The sequence below is a fragment of the Rhopilema esculentum genome, chromosome 16 (genome assembly GCF_057945365.1).
Source record: "Rhopilema esculentum isolate cy_ngs chromosome 16, ASM5794536v1, whole genome shotgun sequence".
NCBI lineage: Eukaryota > Metazoa > Cnidaria > Scyphozoa > Rhizostomeae > Rhizostomatidae > Rhopilema > Rhopilema esculentum.
The window spans coordinates 7,127,249-7,142,453 of NC_142830.1; the positions used below are offsets into that span (position 1 = coordinate 7,127,249).

General features: G+C 36.9%; 2 protein-coding genes across 2 annotated transcripts; one reads left to right on the plus strand and one right to left on the minus strand.

Annotated features, from left to right (window-relative positions):
* The first annotated feature begins 1,533 nt into the window (after nt 1–1,533).
* LOC135682891 (blue-sensitive opsin-like) lies at nt 1,534–4,529 on the plus strand. The gene has a single exon (XM_089113150.1). It carries the CDS (start codon nt 3,506–3,508, stop codon nt 4,457–4,459), a length of 954 nt encoding a protein of 317 aa, XP_088969276.1. The 5' UTR covers nt 1,534–3,505; the 3' UTR covers nt 4,460–4,529.
* A 7,169-nt stretch (nt 4,530–11,698) lies between these two features.
* On the minus strand, nt 11,699–14,591 carry LOC135682897 (rhodopsin, GQ-coupled-like). The gene has a single exon (XM_065197982.2). It carries the CDS (start codon nt 13,221–13,223, stop codon nt 12,213–12,215), a length of 1,011 nt encoding a protein of 336 aa, XP_065054054.2. The 5' UTR covers nt 13,224–14,591; the 3' UTR covers nt 11,699–12,212.
* Between the last annotated feature and the right edge of the window lie 614 nt (nt 14,592–15,205).

Below are 15,205 nucleotides of genomic sequence, written 5' to 3' on the forward strand. Positions count from 1 at the left end.
CAATAAATGCATTGGCAGGTTTTCTTCAAGTCATATGACAGCCAATCCATCTAAATTTTAGTCGCTAAGTGTTGGTAATAACGACAATTACATTACAGAATTTTAAATATACGATAGCTTCGCACTATTGTTTACACTATTGTAAAATGAAAATATAAAAAGGTATTATGTTATCGCATGCAATATTTCATATCATTTTAGTTTGGAAGACACTTTTATGAAAAGGGCACTATGACCCTCTAGCAATTTCTATAAAAGAGAAAGAGGGGTGGTTGCCCTTTCACGACCCCTCTCCGGCGTCCCTGGTTCCAGCCATTGACTGTTCTTGATCACTTGTTGATTTATCTGGTCTCGTTTCCCTTTCTTTCATAGCTGGAGACGGATATCGCCCTAATCTGCTTCTCACTACCACCAATAACTGTTTATACATAGTTGAACTGACAGTGGGACTCTCAACGAATCTAAATTCAAACGCTGCGAAGAAAGGCTCAAAGTGTTTTCCACAAGTTTCTCATCTTTCAGTACTCTGCCATTAGATTTGTGAAATTCTCCATCAGCTGTCCTGGCAAATTTTGTAAATCATGCAACTCATTCAATGCAATATTCGACAATCTCAGCCTTGCAACAAGACGCCAAAATTACATCATTTAAAAAATCAAAACATGGCCATTCAATCATTGTGCTATATCTTCTGTAAAAAGAAATGAGTCTTTAGATTCTCCTGAACTCTCCTCTTAACCATGTCTTCCCTCCATCAAAAGGTTTTGAGACTGTAGTTTTTATGCTTGCATTACCCTCTGTACCAGGTTTGCCAATTGAAAATTACCATACTATTGTGAAGCCTGCAGTTGTATCATTACATGAAATGAATATGAATAAAGTTTCAAAAAATTATTGTCAACACCATTGCTATCATTATCATTCTACCCCATTTGGAAGTGCAAATTTTTCTCATGCTTGTCATCTTAGATTTTGACACCCAACTCAGGCAACCTGCGGTACACATATTTGCCACCTGAAATGAATGAATGAATGAATGAATGAATGAATGAATGAATGAATGAATGAATGAATGAATGAATGAATGAATAAATGAATGAATGAATGAATGAATGAATGAATGAGTGAATGAATGAATGAATGATTGAATGAATGAATGAATGAATGAATGAATGAATGAATGAATGAATGAATGAATGAATGAATGAATGAATGAATGAATGAATGAATGAATGAATAAATGGATGAATGAATGAATGAATGAATGAATGAATGAATGAATGAATGAATGAATGAATGAATAAATGGATAAATGAATGAATGAATGAATGAATGAATGAATGAATGAATGAATGAATGAATGAATGAATGAATGAATGAATGAATGAATGAATAAATGGATAAATGAATAAATCAATGAATGAATGAATGAATAAATAGATGAATGAATGAATGAATGAATGAATGAATGAATGAATGAATGAATGAATGAATGAATGAATGAATGAATAAATGAATGAATGAATGAATGAATGAATGAATGAGTGAATGAATGAATGAATGATTGAATGAATGAATGAATGAATGAATGAATGAATGAATGAATGAATGAATGAATGAATGAATGAATGAATGAATGAATGAATGAATGAATGAATGAATGAATGAATGAATGAATGAATGAATGAATGGATGAATGAATGAATGAATGAATGAATGAATGAATGAATGAATGAATGAATGAATGAATGAATGAATGAATGGATGAATGAATGAATGAATGAATGAATGAATGAATGAATGAATGAATGAATGAATGAATGAATGAATGAATGAATGAATGAATGAATGAATGAATGAATGAATGAATGAATGAATGAATGAATGAATGAATGAATGAATGAATGAACGAATCAAGCCGGAAGCTTGGGGAGTTTTCGAACAATTGATTTGTCCTAAATATTATGTGAACTCAGTTTGTAGAGTTTAGGTAGCAAACCAGATGAAAATACAGTATTCAAGGTGTTGAATTTTGTAGAAAATCTGATTCTAAAGAATTACGAGCCTTCAAGTATTTTTGGCGTAATATTTCATCCTGGGTGACAACTGACGGTCAAGTTAATGATGAAATCCCTCATCTAAATATAAGGCAGCTCTTTATCTAGGGTCATCCACATCTTCACAGAAATATAGCAAATTGCCTCGTATCGATACACAATAACTGAATACGGTCGAGTTTTCATTCGATCGACGTACTACTAAAATCCATCAAACAGTTGCGGTGGTTGTGCGGACTCGCATTTGCGAAAACGCTTAGCCGTATCAACAGTTGAAGACTTTCAATCATCATGTCCAAACAAAGCTAAAGATCGCGATGTAAAGATTTAATCTTAGTTTCCTTGCCAGCCAGTCGTTAAACTGTGAAAACACGCACTTGTATAAACAAGGATTTACAAGTTTGAGAAGCAAGTGGTTGTTTCCAAACTGTTTCTGAGCAGATTAGTTTCTATTTTGTGTAGGTTGAGCTGAGAGGGGTTGTTGCTAAGCAATGCTGCGTAATCAATCATTTATGAAACGAAAAAATCAAGCATCTTGGTATACAACCCATCTACAAAACATTGTGCACTGAAAGCTCTTGATTAATTGCTTAGCAGCCTGGCTGACAATGTATCTATCAACAACTGGGTACAGAAAACTATTTGAGATCAACGTTAACTAGAAGAATATTTGTTAATACGGAATGCATTCATAGTAAATGCAAAATTTACACAGATGCGTTGGTCCTTGTCAAATAACAATATGCATTATAATTCAAAATATAGCTTCGAATAATTGAATACTGTAAAACAATGAGTATTTTAGTGAGCTGTCCTGTGCTTCTTTTTGCACAAGAACAGGGATGTCTAATTTATTTTAGTTCATAAGCCAAACAAGTCTAAAAATTGGATCTGAGAACCCGCTCGCGAGCCATCCACATTCCTGTTTCTAGTCACACGCAGAAAAGGCAACCAATAGAAAAATAATATTTCAAACAAAAATTTTTTGGACTGTAACTACTAACTTCATGAATTGTGTCTGGCAACAGTACATTTGACGTAACAACCACGTGGTTTCATGACTGTGTCGCTCCAGACCGCATGAGAAAAATCGGTCATTCTTGTCTAAATCCCCTGATTCCAATACAAATAAGAAAAAATCAGGTGCATATGTTGGCCATATACATTCTCTGCTGGTTTATCGCAGCGATTATTGCAACACTCTTAACGAAACCAAGTTAAAAGCGTTCGTATAAAAAAGCGAGAGCACCTGTAGAATAGTTTTTTAAGCTGGGCTACAACGCAGGATCAGGCATATCATCTACCTGTATTGGAAATTGGTAAATTCATGAAATGAGTTGCAGCTTCTAGTTGGTTCTAGCACGAACCTCCATCTAGCCTACCATTTTTTGTCCTTCAAAGTTCATTTCGACAAACAAGATACAAACTGACCACGATATTACACTGGAATGGCGACAACAATCATGTTGCAGTTTCTAGCAATTATCATTAACTCAGTTGCAGCGATCACGCTGAATAGCTTTCTCTTTGCTCTTGTATACGGTTATCAAAATCTCCGAACTGATTTCAACTACACAATTCTCAGTGTTTGCTCTGCAGATATTGTCGTTTCACTGCAAATATCAGCCCTCTCCATCGCCAGTATGGTCGACGAAAATGTATTGAAACGACCAACAGCTTGCGATATAAATGGTTTGTTAAGTTTGGTTGGTTTTGGAGGATCTGTTATCGGCTTGGCTGCAAATAGTTTCTATAGAGCTGTAATGATATGCAAGAATGATATGTACTTGAAATACCTGTCTGGATTCGGAACAAAACTTTACATCATGGCTGCATGGATCTTTACACTGATGATTTCAGTACCACCGCTTTTTGGCTGGAGTAAATTTTCTGTACAGGATGGAATGCTGATATGTTTTGTTGATTGGAAATCAGATGTTTCTTATACAGTTTTCATGGTCCTGATCTGCTTCCTTGGTCCTATAATTATCATCACTTCTTCAACTTTGTTGATTCTCAAAAGACACAGAGCTGTTGCTGCAAATCTGCAAGAAAGCTCACAGGCAGTAAGGAAACAAGGTTTAGGGAGGACAATTCATGAAAAAAGAAAAAAGAGAGATGATCAAATTGAAAGAAAAATAACAATGTCAATTTTTGCCGTTGCACTGACTTTCTTTTTGGCATGGGGGCCATTTGTCGTTATTATTATTTTGGAAACATCATTGATTTATCATATTCCAGATTGGCTCAAATCATTGGGGATAATTCTTGGTAGCATCAACAGCACAACAAACCCTGTTATTCATCTTACAATGAACAAAAACTTCCGAAATGCAGCAGCCAAAGCATGGAGAAAAATAATTCAATCTTTACAACTCTCATTACATGTAAACAGGCCATAATTTCATTTCCATCATATTAGTTAACTTAAGACCGGATCAGGTCACAGAAGGTCATGATACGTCACATGATACGTCACATGATACGTCACATGATACGTCACATGATACGTCACATGATACGTCACATGATACGTCACATGATACGTCACATGATACGTCACATGATACGTCACATGATACGTCACATGATACGTCACATGATACGTCACATGATACGTCACATGATACGTCACATGATACGTCACATGATACGTCACATGATACGTCACATGATACGTCACATGATACGTCACATGATACGTCACATGATACGTCACATGATACGACAAGACAGGACAGGACAGGACAGGACAGGACAGGACAGGACAGGACAGGACAGGACAGGACAGGACAGGACAGGACAGGACAGGACAGGACAGGACAGGACAGGACAGGACAGGACAGGACAGGACAGGACAGGACAGGACAGGACAGGACAGGACAGGACAGGACAGGACAGGACAGGACAGGACAGGACAGGACAGGACAGGACAGGACAGGACAGGACAGGACAGGACAGGACAGGACAGGACAGGACAGGACAGGACAGGACAGGACAGGACAGGACAGGACAGGACAGGACAGGACAGGACGATATGATACAAGAAGTACATGCTGTCTTTAGCAATGCTGCATCTGTTTAAGTGCAACTTTGAAATCAAGATGAAGCAAAGAATGTCAGAATGCAAACAGGAGACAATAACTCAGAAGTTTCAATTTTTACGTGGGCAAATATGATAAGGCACTTTTGGTGATAAGGCACTTTTTTCTACTGTGGCTTTCCTATCAATTTCATTTTGATTATTACTTTGGCAAAGAATCTCAGAACAAGTAGAAAATTTTATTTAAAAGTTTTTTTCTTGATCTCATCACCAATCATCATTTTCAACATAATGACTGCCAAACTTAACATAATGATTGTTTGTGATTTTAAATTGTTGTATTTTTCTCTAGTATTTTGTGGAAATATATGTTGTAGAATTTAAGATGTAAAGGGTCTGAAACCTCTTGAAACCCGGCCCCAGGCTTTGAGCGATTTGATTGATGCGTTGTTCAGCACTAGCCAGTATAGTCTCTCAGCTTTAACCATTGGTGTCTTGTGAGGGTTCGGTTTTGCAATGACCCAAGGTAGTATAAAATGATCCTGCCACTATTGTTTTTCGTTTCCCAAACAACAAGGCATTTGAGACTACTTAATCGTTTTAAAACGCCTGTCCATTGAAGGTGAACAGCAAATTATGAGGAAACTTTTCAAGGAGACAAATAACTAAAATGTTTGTTTTTCCAACTAACAATTAGCTGGTTAGCTTTAAGTTCACACTTCTTCTGACTGAACAAGCTCTAGAGTTTTCTAAAAAGGCAAAAGGATTTATTTCGTTAAAACTCTAGGCAAGAGCGTGGTTGGCTGTGGCACAATATTGATTATGGCACGATTACGTAAACATGTTTAAAAAGCTGCACAAATAGCATAATATGTATTCTTCCAGCACAAAATAATTAAATTTTAAAGAGATGCTGTCATAATTTGTAGATACCAGTACGAGATTTGAAACCAGTGAAAGAAGCGCCATTTCTTTGATAAAGAAAGTCTTTGTCTTATTTGAAATATCATGTGAAGTCCATTTATAAAAAACATAAAACCATTTAACAATCACGAAATCTCAAACACAGTGTTTGTACACAAACTTCAGCAAAAACAGTTGAAACTTAAATAAAACGTATATTGTGCATGCCAACGACAAATTGATTGCCTGTACACGGGCTCCGACAAAGGTTGAAAAGTGGGGGGGGGGGCGGCCAAGGGAAAATTGAACACCCATAACAAAAGATTTTGAAAAAACTCATCCTTCGTCGGAGGCCCTGCTGTAAAATATTGGCTTCGCATCAATAGCATTAATTGGTATACGAATTAATGCTTGCTATCTGACACAACGCGCCTTACTCAAATGGTCATTTTGGAATATCAACAAGAGTATGATTTGGCTCCATTGATTGATATGGCAAGCTATATCAGAGCAACGTGGTGCGAAAACTGAATAGATGTTTCCTTGAAGCAGAGAAAATTATATATGTTTAAAGAATACGGACCAAGTGAGAAAGCTCAAAGCCTTGATGCTTGCAGGCTCAGATGCTTTGAGCCATTTAAGAAAACCAAACAACTACCCTTCCAAAAAATGAGGCTAACACTTTTCTTTCCAATTTCAAGTTTAAGAATGATACAATCAGTTGCACAGATAGAGGGAGGTCAGAGGGGGCGAGAAAACCCCCCCCCCCCTCCTCCTGAAAAACTGAACTGCTATTTTGTCGGATAACTTCAGATATTTTCGGAAATGAATCATGGTTGACTATTTTTATCTAATTATGACATTTTGAGAAGAAAGATTTTAAAGCTCATAATAAAGACTTCTTTCGTTGTTCTGAATCAGATTGGCAATCTCTTTCAATAAGATATGATACTTGAAAATTGCTTCATTGAGGAGACGAACAACCTTCAATTTGTATGATTTATGACACTAATCTTTGAATAGATTATAAGATTTCGTCTCTTGTTTTGCAAATCTTATTCAAATCTACAGCTCCGAAATGTTTTTGGTTTTTTGGCGGAGACATGATAGTAATAGAAATAAGGTCAAATGAAGTGTCCTGTCACACTGATACCAGTAGGTGATCAACTAACATTCGCTGATGACCGCATAAAAACATAGAACTTTGAGTGGAAACTTTGAACCCTTCTGTGCTAGGTACATCAGATGCAAGTTGGTATCTTGGGTGAACACCATAATCAACATTTATTTTTTGGTTATAGGGATATGAAGTTATTGTATTACTGTTTTTGCATTAGCAATTATTGTCATTTGTTAAGAATTTGCAATGGAATCTCTTCGAATATATGTATTCAAACATTAACTTGTATCTCTTGTTGTTTGAAATGAGATGAATCTGAATTTGGATTTGTTTTTGCATTATGGCATTCATTTTTTAACCTGCACGTGGAAACTTTTGAACGTCCGATTATGATTTAGGACATATAGATACCAGCTATTTCAATTAATATTTATTCTGTTTTTGGCGTCAACACGGTATGTTTGTTTTTGACAAAAACTTTACTTTAAATGTTTATCTTTAAATCTATGGAGAGAGGGAGGAGGCTCTAATACTTGGTTTTGTAGTTAAAAAAGATGGGGCATGTCCGCATCGTTTGTCTCTCTCTGACTAAGTCCATGTAACAACACTTTATACTATAGTGGTAATAGGCACTAGGGAAGAACGTTTAAGAAGTTGGTGCAAAAACTCCAATACTTTCAGAATAAATTTACGCTTGGGCACCACGATGAGCTTTTGTCCAAAAAGCAGAAGCTTTGACAGAGTTTTTTCAAGAGTTTCAAATGCTACAGCAAATTCGAATCTAGCAACTTTTCCAACAGAAGCTCAATGCAATACAGTGGAATCCCGTAATAATGAGCTCCAGATGTAACGAACTTTCCGGTATAATTGACTAAAATTATCAATAGATGCGAGATAACGAACGGGACTCTTGGTTCCGTTCTTGTTTGGGCACGCTACCACTTTTTCATCGCGTTTACACTGAAACAAAAACGAACGGAACCAAATTTGACCCCGTTTACATTTTAGTAAAAAGAACGGAATTTTTAGGTGACGCATGACATACCCACTTTAGAGTACTACACTACACAATTCAGTACAATAAAGCTGCTTTGATCAGCTAGATCAATAGCACACAGGGAGCAAAAACAATATTTAGGTTATATTCGCAATCGATTTATTTGAATACGTAGAAATGTTTGCCTTCGCAATTTTCATAGCTGTCCTGTGGATGGCAGAGAATATTAAATTATGAAAAATTCTTTGTTTTGGAAACTCTGAGCCGGCCTGAAACCAACTTTGCAATCCTGAAACCAAAGTAAAACGTTTTACAATTCCCTGTGAATTCGGTGAATTCTTTCAATTTGCTTTGAAAGAAGAAGTTGAGAACGGTTTCTGCTCATTTGTCTTATTAAAGCACCTTGTTAAATGAATGCCTAAAAGAATTAGCTTTTTAATAGGCACAGAAAATCTACAAAAAGATAGCTAAAAGCTGGGTTTAGCTTAGTTTACAATTTGTGACACTTGACAGGATTCGCATTTTGTTACCCTTAGGTTTTTTGGCACCGATAACATGATAATGGAGTCTGTCCTCGCCAGACGGGAAACTTTGTTTCTTGCGCGGGCAAGTTCACGCGCCTGGCTGCACGACTGCGCGCCTGAAATCACGCATTTTTAAGAAATTTGTATTGTTATTAATGTGAAATGTATTCAAATAGGGACTTTGCGCGGCAAAAATGCAAAAGTGCGCGGATGGAAAACTTGAATGCGCGGGCAATGTATCGCGGACGCGCGACAAAGTTTCCAGTCTGTCCTTAATGTAGCAATACTCGAATAAGCATTCTATTTCATCTTTTAGAATTGCATAGCAACTAAGCTGCGCGTGTGCATTGGTCTCAGGTAAACAGACTTCATGTTGGTATTGCTTCTTCCTAAAGCGATGTAAGACTATCTGGGTGAAGTTGTACTGCTGGAGTGCAATTACTTCACCCATGGCAGAAGGAGGTCAGTGTTTGGTATCCGGTGGATTCTTTTGCTACTCTTTAGCGTGCTTTTCTGGAAGCTCTAAAAAGGCGTCTGCTCCCCAAACTGCAGTTCCAAATGTTGAGCTAGGCAGCATTCCCTCAGGAAGTACATACTTTTTCTACTGTTTGGCGATGTACATACTCTTACCTGATTTAGGTATTTCCTTGCTAACTGATTGCACTTTGAAGTTAACGACTTTGTATTTCCCGGAATTAATTTAACTGATTTTCAAAAACTTGCAGCACAGTGAACCGGTTCAAATTTCCTCAAATTATTCTGCGTCTTTTTTTATAGATAAAAATGTTGAAGCGATTTCTTGTTTTCTTCACTGTTTCCACTTATCAGTATTAATCAGCTACGTTTAGCATTTTTTGACAGCTTTTAACAAACCTGGCTGGTCAATCGCAACACTTCAAGAACATCTGCATCATTTTCAAAAATACTTACGCTCTTCCCTATACGCAATTTTCAACCTGCTTGAACAACGGATTTGAGAAAGGGACCTCGCTAAATCTTGAGGGCTCGAAACTCAAAATTTTCAGTTTCTTATTTTGGTTCAGGAGTCATTGACAATGACTTTGGTTAGTCGGTTATCCCCTGTCATTCAGTCCTTGGTTGCACTCATATGGAATATTTGCTCTTTAGGTACTATTAGCATAAAGAAATTCTTAATCATGACATGTGACAGAATGTGGCAATATGAAAAAAAGAGGCGGTTCTCTTGGATAACTGATGAAAAATGAAACTATGAAAAGAGGACACTTTCTTTCGCTGGTTAAGGTTTTCTTAGAAAAAATGGGGGAATGACAACTGGACAATATTTAACATATGCTTCACAATGAATATTGGTTGCCAATGCAGTTTTCCAAAATGGGTGAGAAACAGATGAGGTATTGTAGGTGAAAAATAGCAAACAAGAAAAGCATCTACTTTGCTCGAGTTGGTTGAGTTCTTCAATAATGTCTGTATTTACTGAGATAGCCAGATGGTGTTTGTTTGAAGAGATAAACGCTTTCTTGACTGATAGAGGTTTTTTCGCCGAGAAAGGTGTTGTAAGAGTCCGCTGAATATGCTATGTGTTGACTGCTTTTGTGAAATCATACCGAAACTGCAAATTTGGTGCGATAGTTTATAAGAAATCTCGGCAACCAAAAGTCGTCTGCTGCAATAACACATTTGGAGAGAAAAACTAAGAAAACTAAAGTAGAGGGAAAGGATTGAGAGCAATAGCTTAGGCCATCAGCAAAGAACGTACTTCTTTCAATCTTCTTTCAATCATGGACAAAAAAAGAAGAAGCCTTCCTCCTGAACGAATTTTTTATCTTGACTAACTTTATCTTTATCTTGAAACATGAACATTGTTGAAAAAGAAAACCTCCGCCGTCACGAAATATCAACAAAAAATTGGCATTTTTATGGCCAATACCGTTGAGAACACTATCGCGTGTTTTTTTAGGCTGTTGGTGGATGTTTTTCGCATGAATCTGTTAAGTAATGCGAAAATGATCCTCAAAACATCTGCTTTGCACCATCATGAATCAAAAATAAACTCGACGTTTTCTTTCGAGTACTATGAAGAATTGCTCGCTCTTTTCAATAATTCATCATGACTTCTATGATTTTCAAGAAATATCTTATACAAGCAAGATAAAATGATGGAGACAATGATAGATAAAATATTAACAGTTCTATTATTTCATATTGATACAAGGTAAGCTAATGTAAGACTGCTCCAGTCCTCAAGCCAAAATGTCATACTATTTGTGAAATGTGGTTATTCGGAGCTTTTATCCTCAAAATATTTACGATGAAGCCCCACGCACCCTTATCTGGTTGAACCTCGGCATTAAAAGCATATCGTCCTTTTTAGGTTGTCTTTAAGGAGAGAGAACTTTCCGTATAATGACAGGGAAATCTTTTTAGTGGTGGTAACACTAAAAACAAAGGTGGTGCCTTTAAAATCCATTCCTTCAAATTATAATCTTTTTTCCAAGCTTTCATTTTTACTTGCTTAGATGTGACACTTAGTGAAATTTTGCAAGTAATATAAAGATTGGTAGAATCGATGGGCAGCACCAGTTGAATATCTCGTATAAAATTAGTGGAAATCCTATTGTTTTGAAAGCCTGTTTACCTGAAAGTCCCAAGGATTTCGTGGAAATTTCGTACGCCATTTGTAATAGTGAATTACCCGTCCTGTAGAATCACACAGAAGTAAAGCTTATGGGATCCGTGTGTGCAAAGAGGTATGATCAAATTCATAGAAACTAAAGACTAATATTGAAGCTGTTAACCAGAGACAACACTATCTACGCCGCTAACTAGGGTGGAGTTTGCGGAGCAAATTGCCTAGCTGCACCCTTAGCCCCAGCTCTGGCAAAACTTTTACCGACGCTCTTTTACCTGTTGGTTTTAGTTTTATATATTTGTTCTAATCTACAGGTTTACCCATTTGAAAATTTGGGCTGAAAGAGTTTGCAATAGCCACTAAACCCTTGACTCAAGCTTGCCCCAGGTTCGTTCTGGCGTCACTGCTTTGTGGAAGACATGAAGCTCAGAAAACAGCTAGCATTCGTAATTTAACTGAAATATTCTGGTTTTAGGTCTTTGCTTGTAAATATGGCAAAATTGGATGTGTATACCATATGGTGTATACTTGAAAGCAACAACGTAGCAAAAGATTCGTCATGCGTTACATTGGTTAATCTTGAATAATTCTAACAAAGTTCTAAAAAAACTCTCGATTTCAAAATCTTCATCGTAAATTCTGGTGTTCCAATTCCCCGTCGTATTAGCACTGAATAAAAAAAGATTGAATAAGAAAGGCCCCTGGAATATTATAGATGCCATTGATGTCTGATTATTCCAGTTCCTGAGAACTCGGAAGGGCTCCAGTATAGAAATCTTCTCTTCATAAACATACCTGTTTAAGTTGGTTTTTGATCGAGCTTTGGGCAGTTTGAATTATCATCGCTATCCAATGAATCTTCGAAACTTGATTCAATAATTGACTGCAAAAGGTATTTTGAAATGTATTTTGAAAAAAACAAAGTTGCAATAGAATGCTGCTGCTAGGTATATAGCCTCAGGTTCTGACCACGAATGCAGGCTTGGAACCTACAACTGAATTTTGAGCTCTGCTAGAAGGTGAAAGTCCGACACTTGATGTCAAGCCAAGCTTCTGGCGTACAGCCCTCCTAAAGTTCCTGTTTACGCTTATATAGACAACTGGATTCGCAGTACTGTTAAAACAACCAAATAAAAAAGAGCCCATGTCCAGCCACCGCGGTACTTTGTTGTCACCAAAAACATCTAAGAACATGACAATAACAAACGGTCCCCATGCGACGAAAAACACAAATACTACGAGGACAATCGATAATGTGATTTGCCTCTCTGATTTTTCATTTCTCCTGGCTCTTCTATTTGCTAACATAGTTGCAGGGCTTATGTCGCGAGGAGACCCAGTGTATTGGCCTGCGAGGGAAGCTTCTGTTTTCCTCTTTGTTCTTACAATCAGAAACAACGTGACGAGAGTAGCTGTTATTGGCCCACAAAAACATATGAAAATCATGAACAGCATGTAAGACTTGCTTGATTTCCAGTCGGCGAAGCAGACGGACTTACCCTTGTGATAAGAAAATCTTGCCCAACCAAAGAAAGGTGGCATGGACAAAAGGGCTGAAATAAACCAAACTAGAAAAATATAAACCGCAGTACCAGTCTGCGTGAATAGTTCTCCATAAAGTTGACTTTTACACACAAGAACGTAACGATTTATGCTGACGGCCGCTAAAGACATAACTGAGGCGACAAATGATATCAGATTAATAAATCCTGTAAAATCACACCAAACCATGTTCGATATGCTTTTCCCATTTTCAGATATGATATCAATAGTTGAAATCAATATGTTCAACGAGACAATAATATCAGCAACTGACGCGTTCACTATAGTTGTGTTGAATGAAGAGCGAAGCGAGCGAACGTGGATTACCAAGTATACGATTACACAATTTAGGATGATTGCCAATATCGCATTGATTATGAGAAGAACAGCCTCCCAGACATTCATCCAAACAGTGATAGTTGCCATTTTCAGTATCCCAAGTGATGTCCTAACTGTATTTCATTCGGCTATCTTCCACAACGACATCATCCATTTGACTGATGTGTGGCGCCTGTTACCTGCTTAGCGTAAGTATTTAGTCAAAACGAAGGCACTGCTTCTCCATACAAGGTAGACCAATTTGGTGGAAAGCAATAATTTATTCATAAAAACATTGAAAAGCGATACATTTTTTCGTTACAGGTTACTAGTTGCATCACAAGAAGCATAATGTACCTGCTAACTTCAATCAGTACAACTAACCACACTTCCGTATCTGCACTGCACATTGTAAGTAATGACATACCGTTAACTATAGAGATTTCGGAAGCTAATAATACGCTTATCTTTGTTTATGTAACCATAGTAACGATCGTGGTCATAAAGTACTTGAAAAAAGGGAGTTTGAAACAGAATAATTAGAACCACAACCACACAATCACAATCATGACATTAACAAACTGAACGGGCTTGAAAGTTTTGTTTTGACTTAAGTGCAGATTAGCCGAGTTCCTTTACCCAGTTGACCGGTCGGGTGATTCAATGTTCTTGCATCAAGGAGTGAATCGTAAAACGATGGTCAGCTAATTCAATAAACACAGCTGAGATATAAGGTAATTAAAATAGAATAAATATATAATATAGATAATCAAGTGGAACGAGAGGATATAGAACTTATCATTTAATCACTAGCCAGCTTGGTTTAATTCAGAAGACACCGAGACCAGATACGGTTGAAGATAAAACTCTTTGACTATATTTTTTCCTGCCAATGAGATCTGAATAACAAAGGGAGATTTGTTGAACAAATTCCGCCGAAAAAACGTGGTGCTTTTAATTAAAAAATGAATAGGAGAAACTCACATCTACTGATCACATTACAGACATTTTGTGCTTGGCCAGATTGTCATGAACTAGTGCAATTGCGTTAAAATGAAAACTGTTATGTTTGCCATAGACGCTGACAATTTAGAATCTTTAGTACAAATTATTTTCAATAGATTATGAAAAACGCTGTTCTTGTTCATGGAATCAATCATCACCTGCTTTGCGTTGTGAATGACAAAAGGAATCGCGCTCATTTCTCAGCGGCTCGAAGTTGTAGCAGGTGTTCTCATTGCTTATTGCTGTTCAACGCTGCCTGCTGTTCAACATTAACGAACATTTAACATCAAATAAATGGTTATGTGCTGAGGCTTACAGGAGTTGGGGGTAGGCTACAAACAATGTTAACCGTTGGTAAATCAAAGAATGCCAACTTTGATTTTGATTGGAAATGAACGGATTTGATCATCAACGTAAAACGTCACAAAATTCTTATCACTTCCTTTAAATCTATCTGTCTTTGTGCCGTGTCTTTCGACGTTGGCGATTATGTCAGTCCAAGTCCTTCTATCCTTTGATGCTTGCAATACTTCACATGTTGTCAATGTCATCCTTTGTTTACCTCTCGCTCGTTTCCCTGCGATAATTCCTTTTATTGCTAAATTATTGATTTTCTCCTTTCTGTTAACATGGCCCAAAAATCTCATTTGTCTCACAGTTACCATTTTTATAAGTTCTCTTCTTGTATCTGCCTTTCTTAATACTGTTTCCTTAGAAATTCGGTCTAACCACGATATACCAAGCATTCTTGTAAGAGACACCGCTTCTAGACGTTCCTGCATTGCTTTGCTTATAGTTCAACTTTTGCATCCATACATACACACGTAGCATTTTATTCTCTTCTTAGTTTTTGCATCCATACATAAGTGTAGACCACACGTAAAATTCTCTTCTTAGTTTTTAAACCGACTTTCTTGTTTTTAAAACCTGTGCTAGATCTTTAAATGCTTTCTTTGCATTCTCTATACGTTTCTTTATCTCTGTGTCACTCCTTCTAAGTTACTACCCAAATAGACAAAGTTTTCTACTTGTTTAATGTCACCTCTTTTTTATTTTAAATCGCATTTTGGTATTGTTTGCTTCTT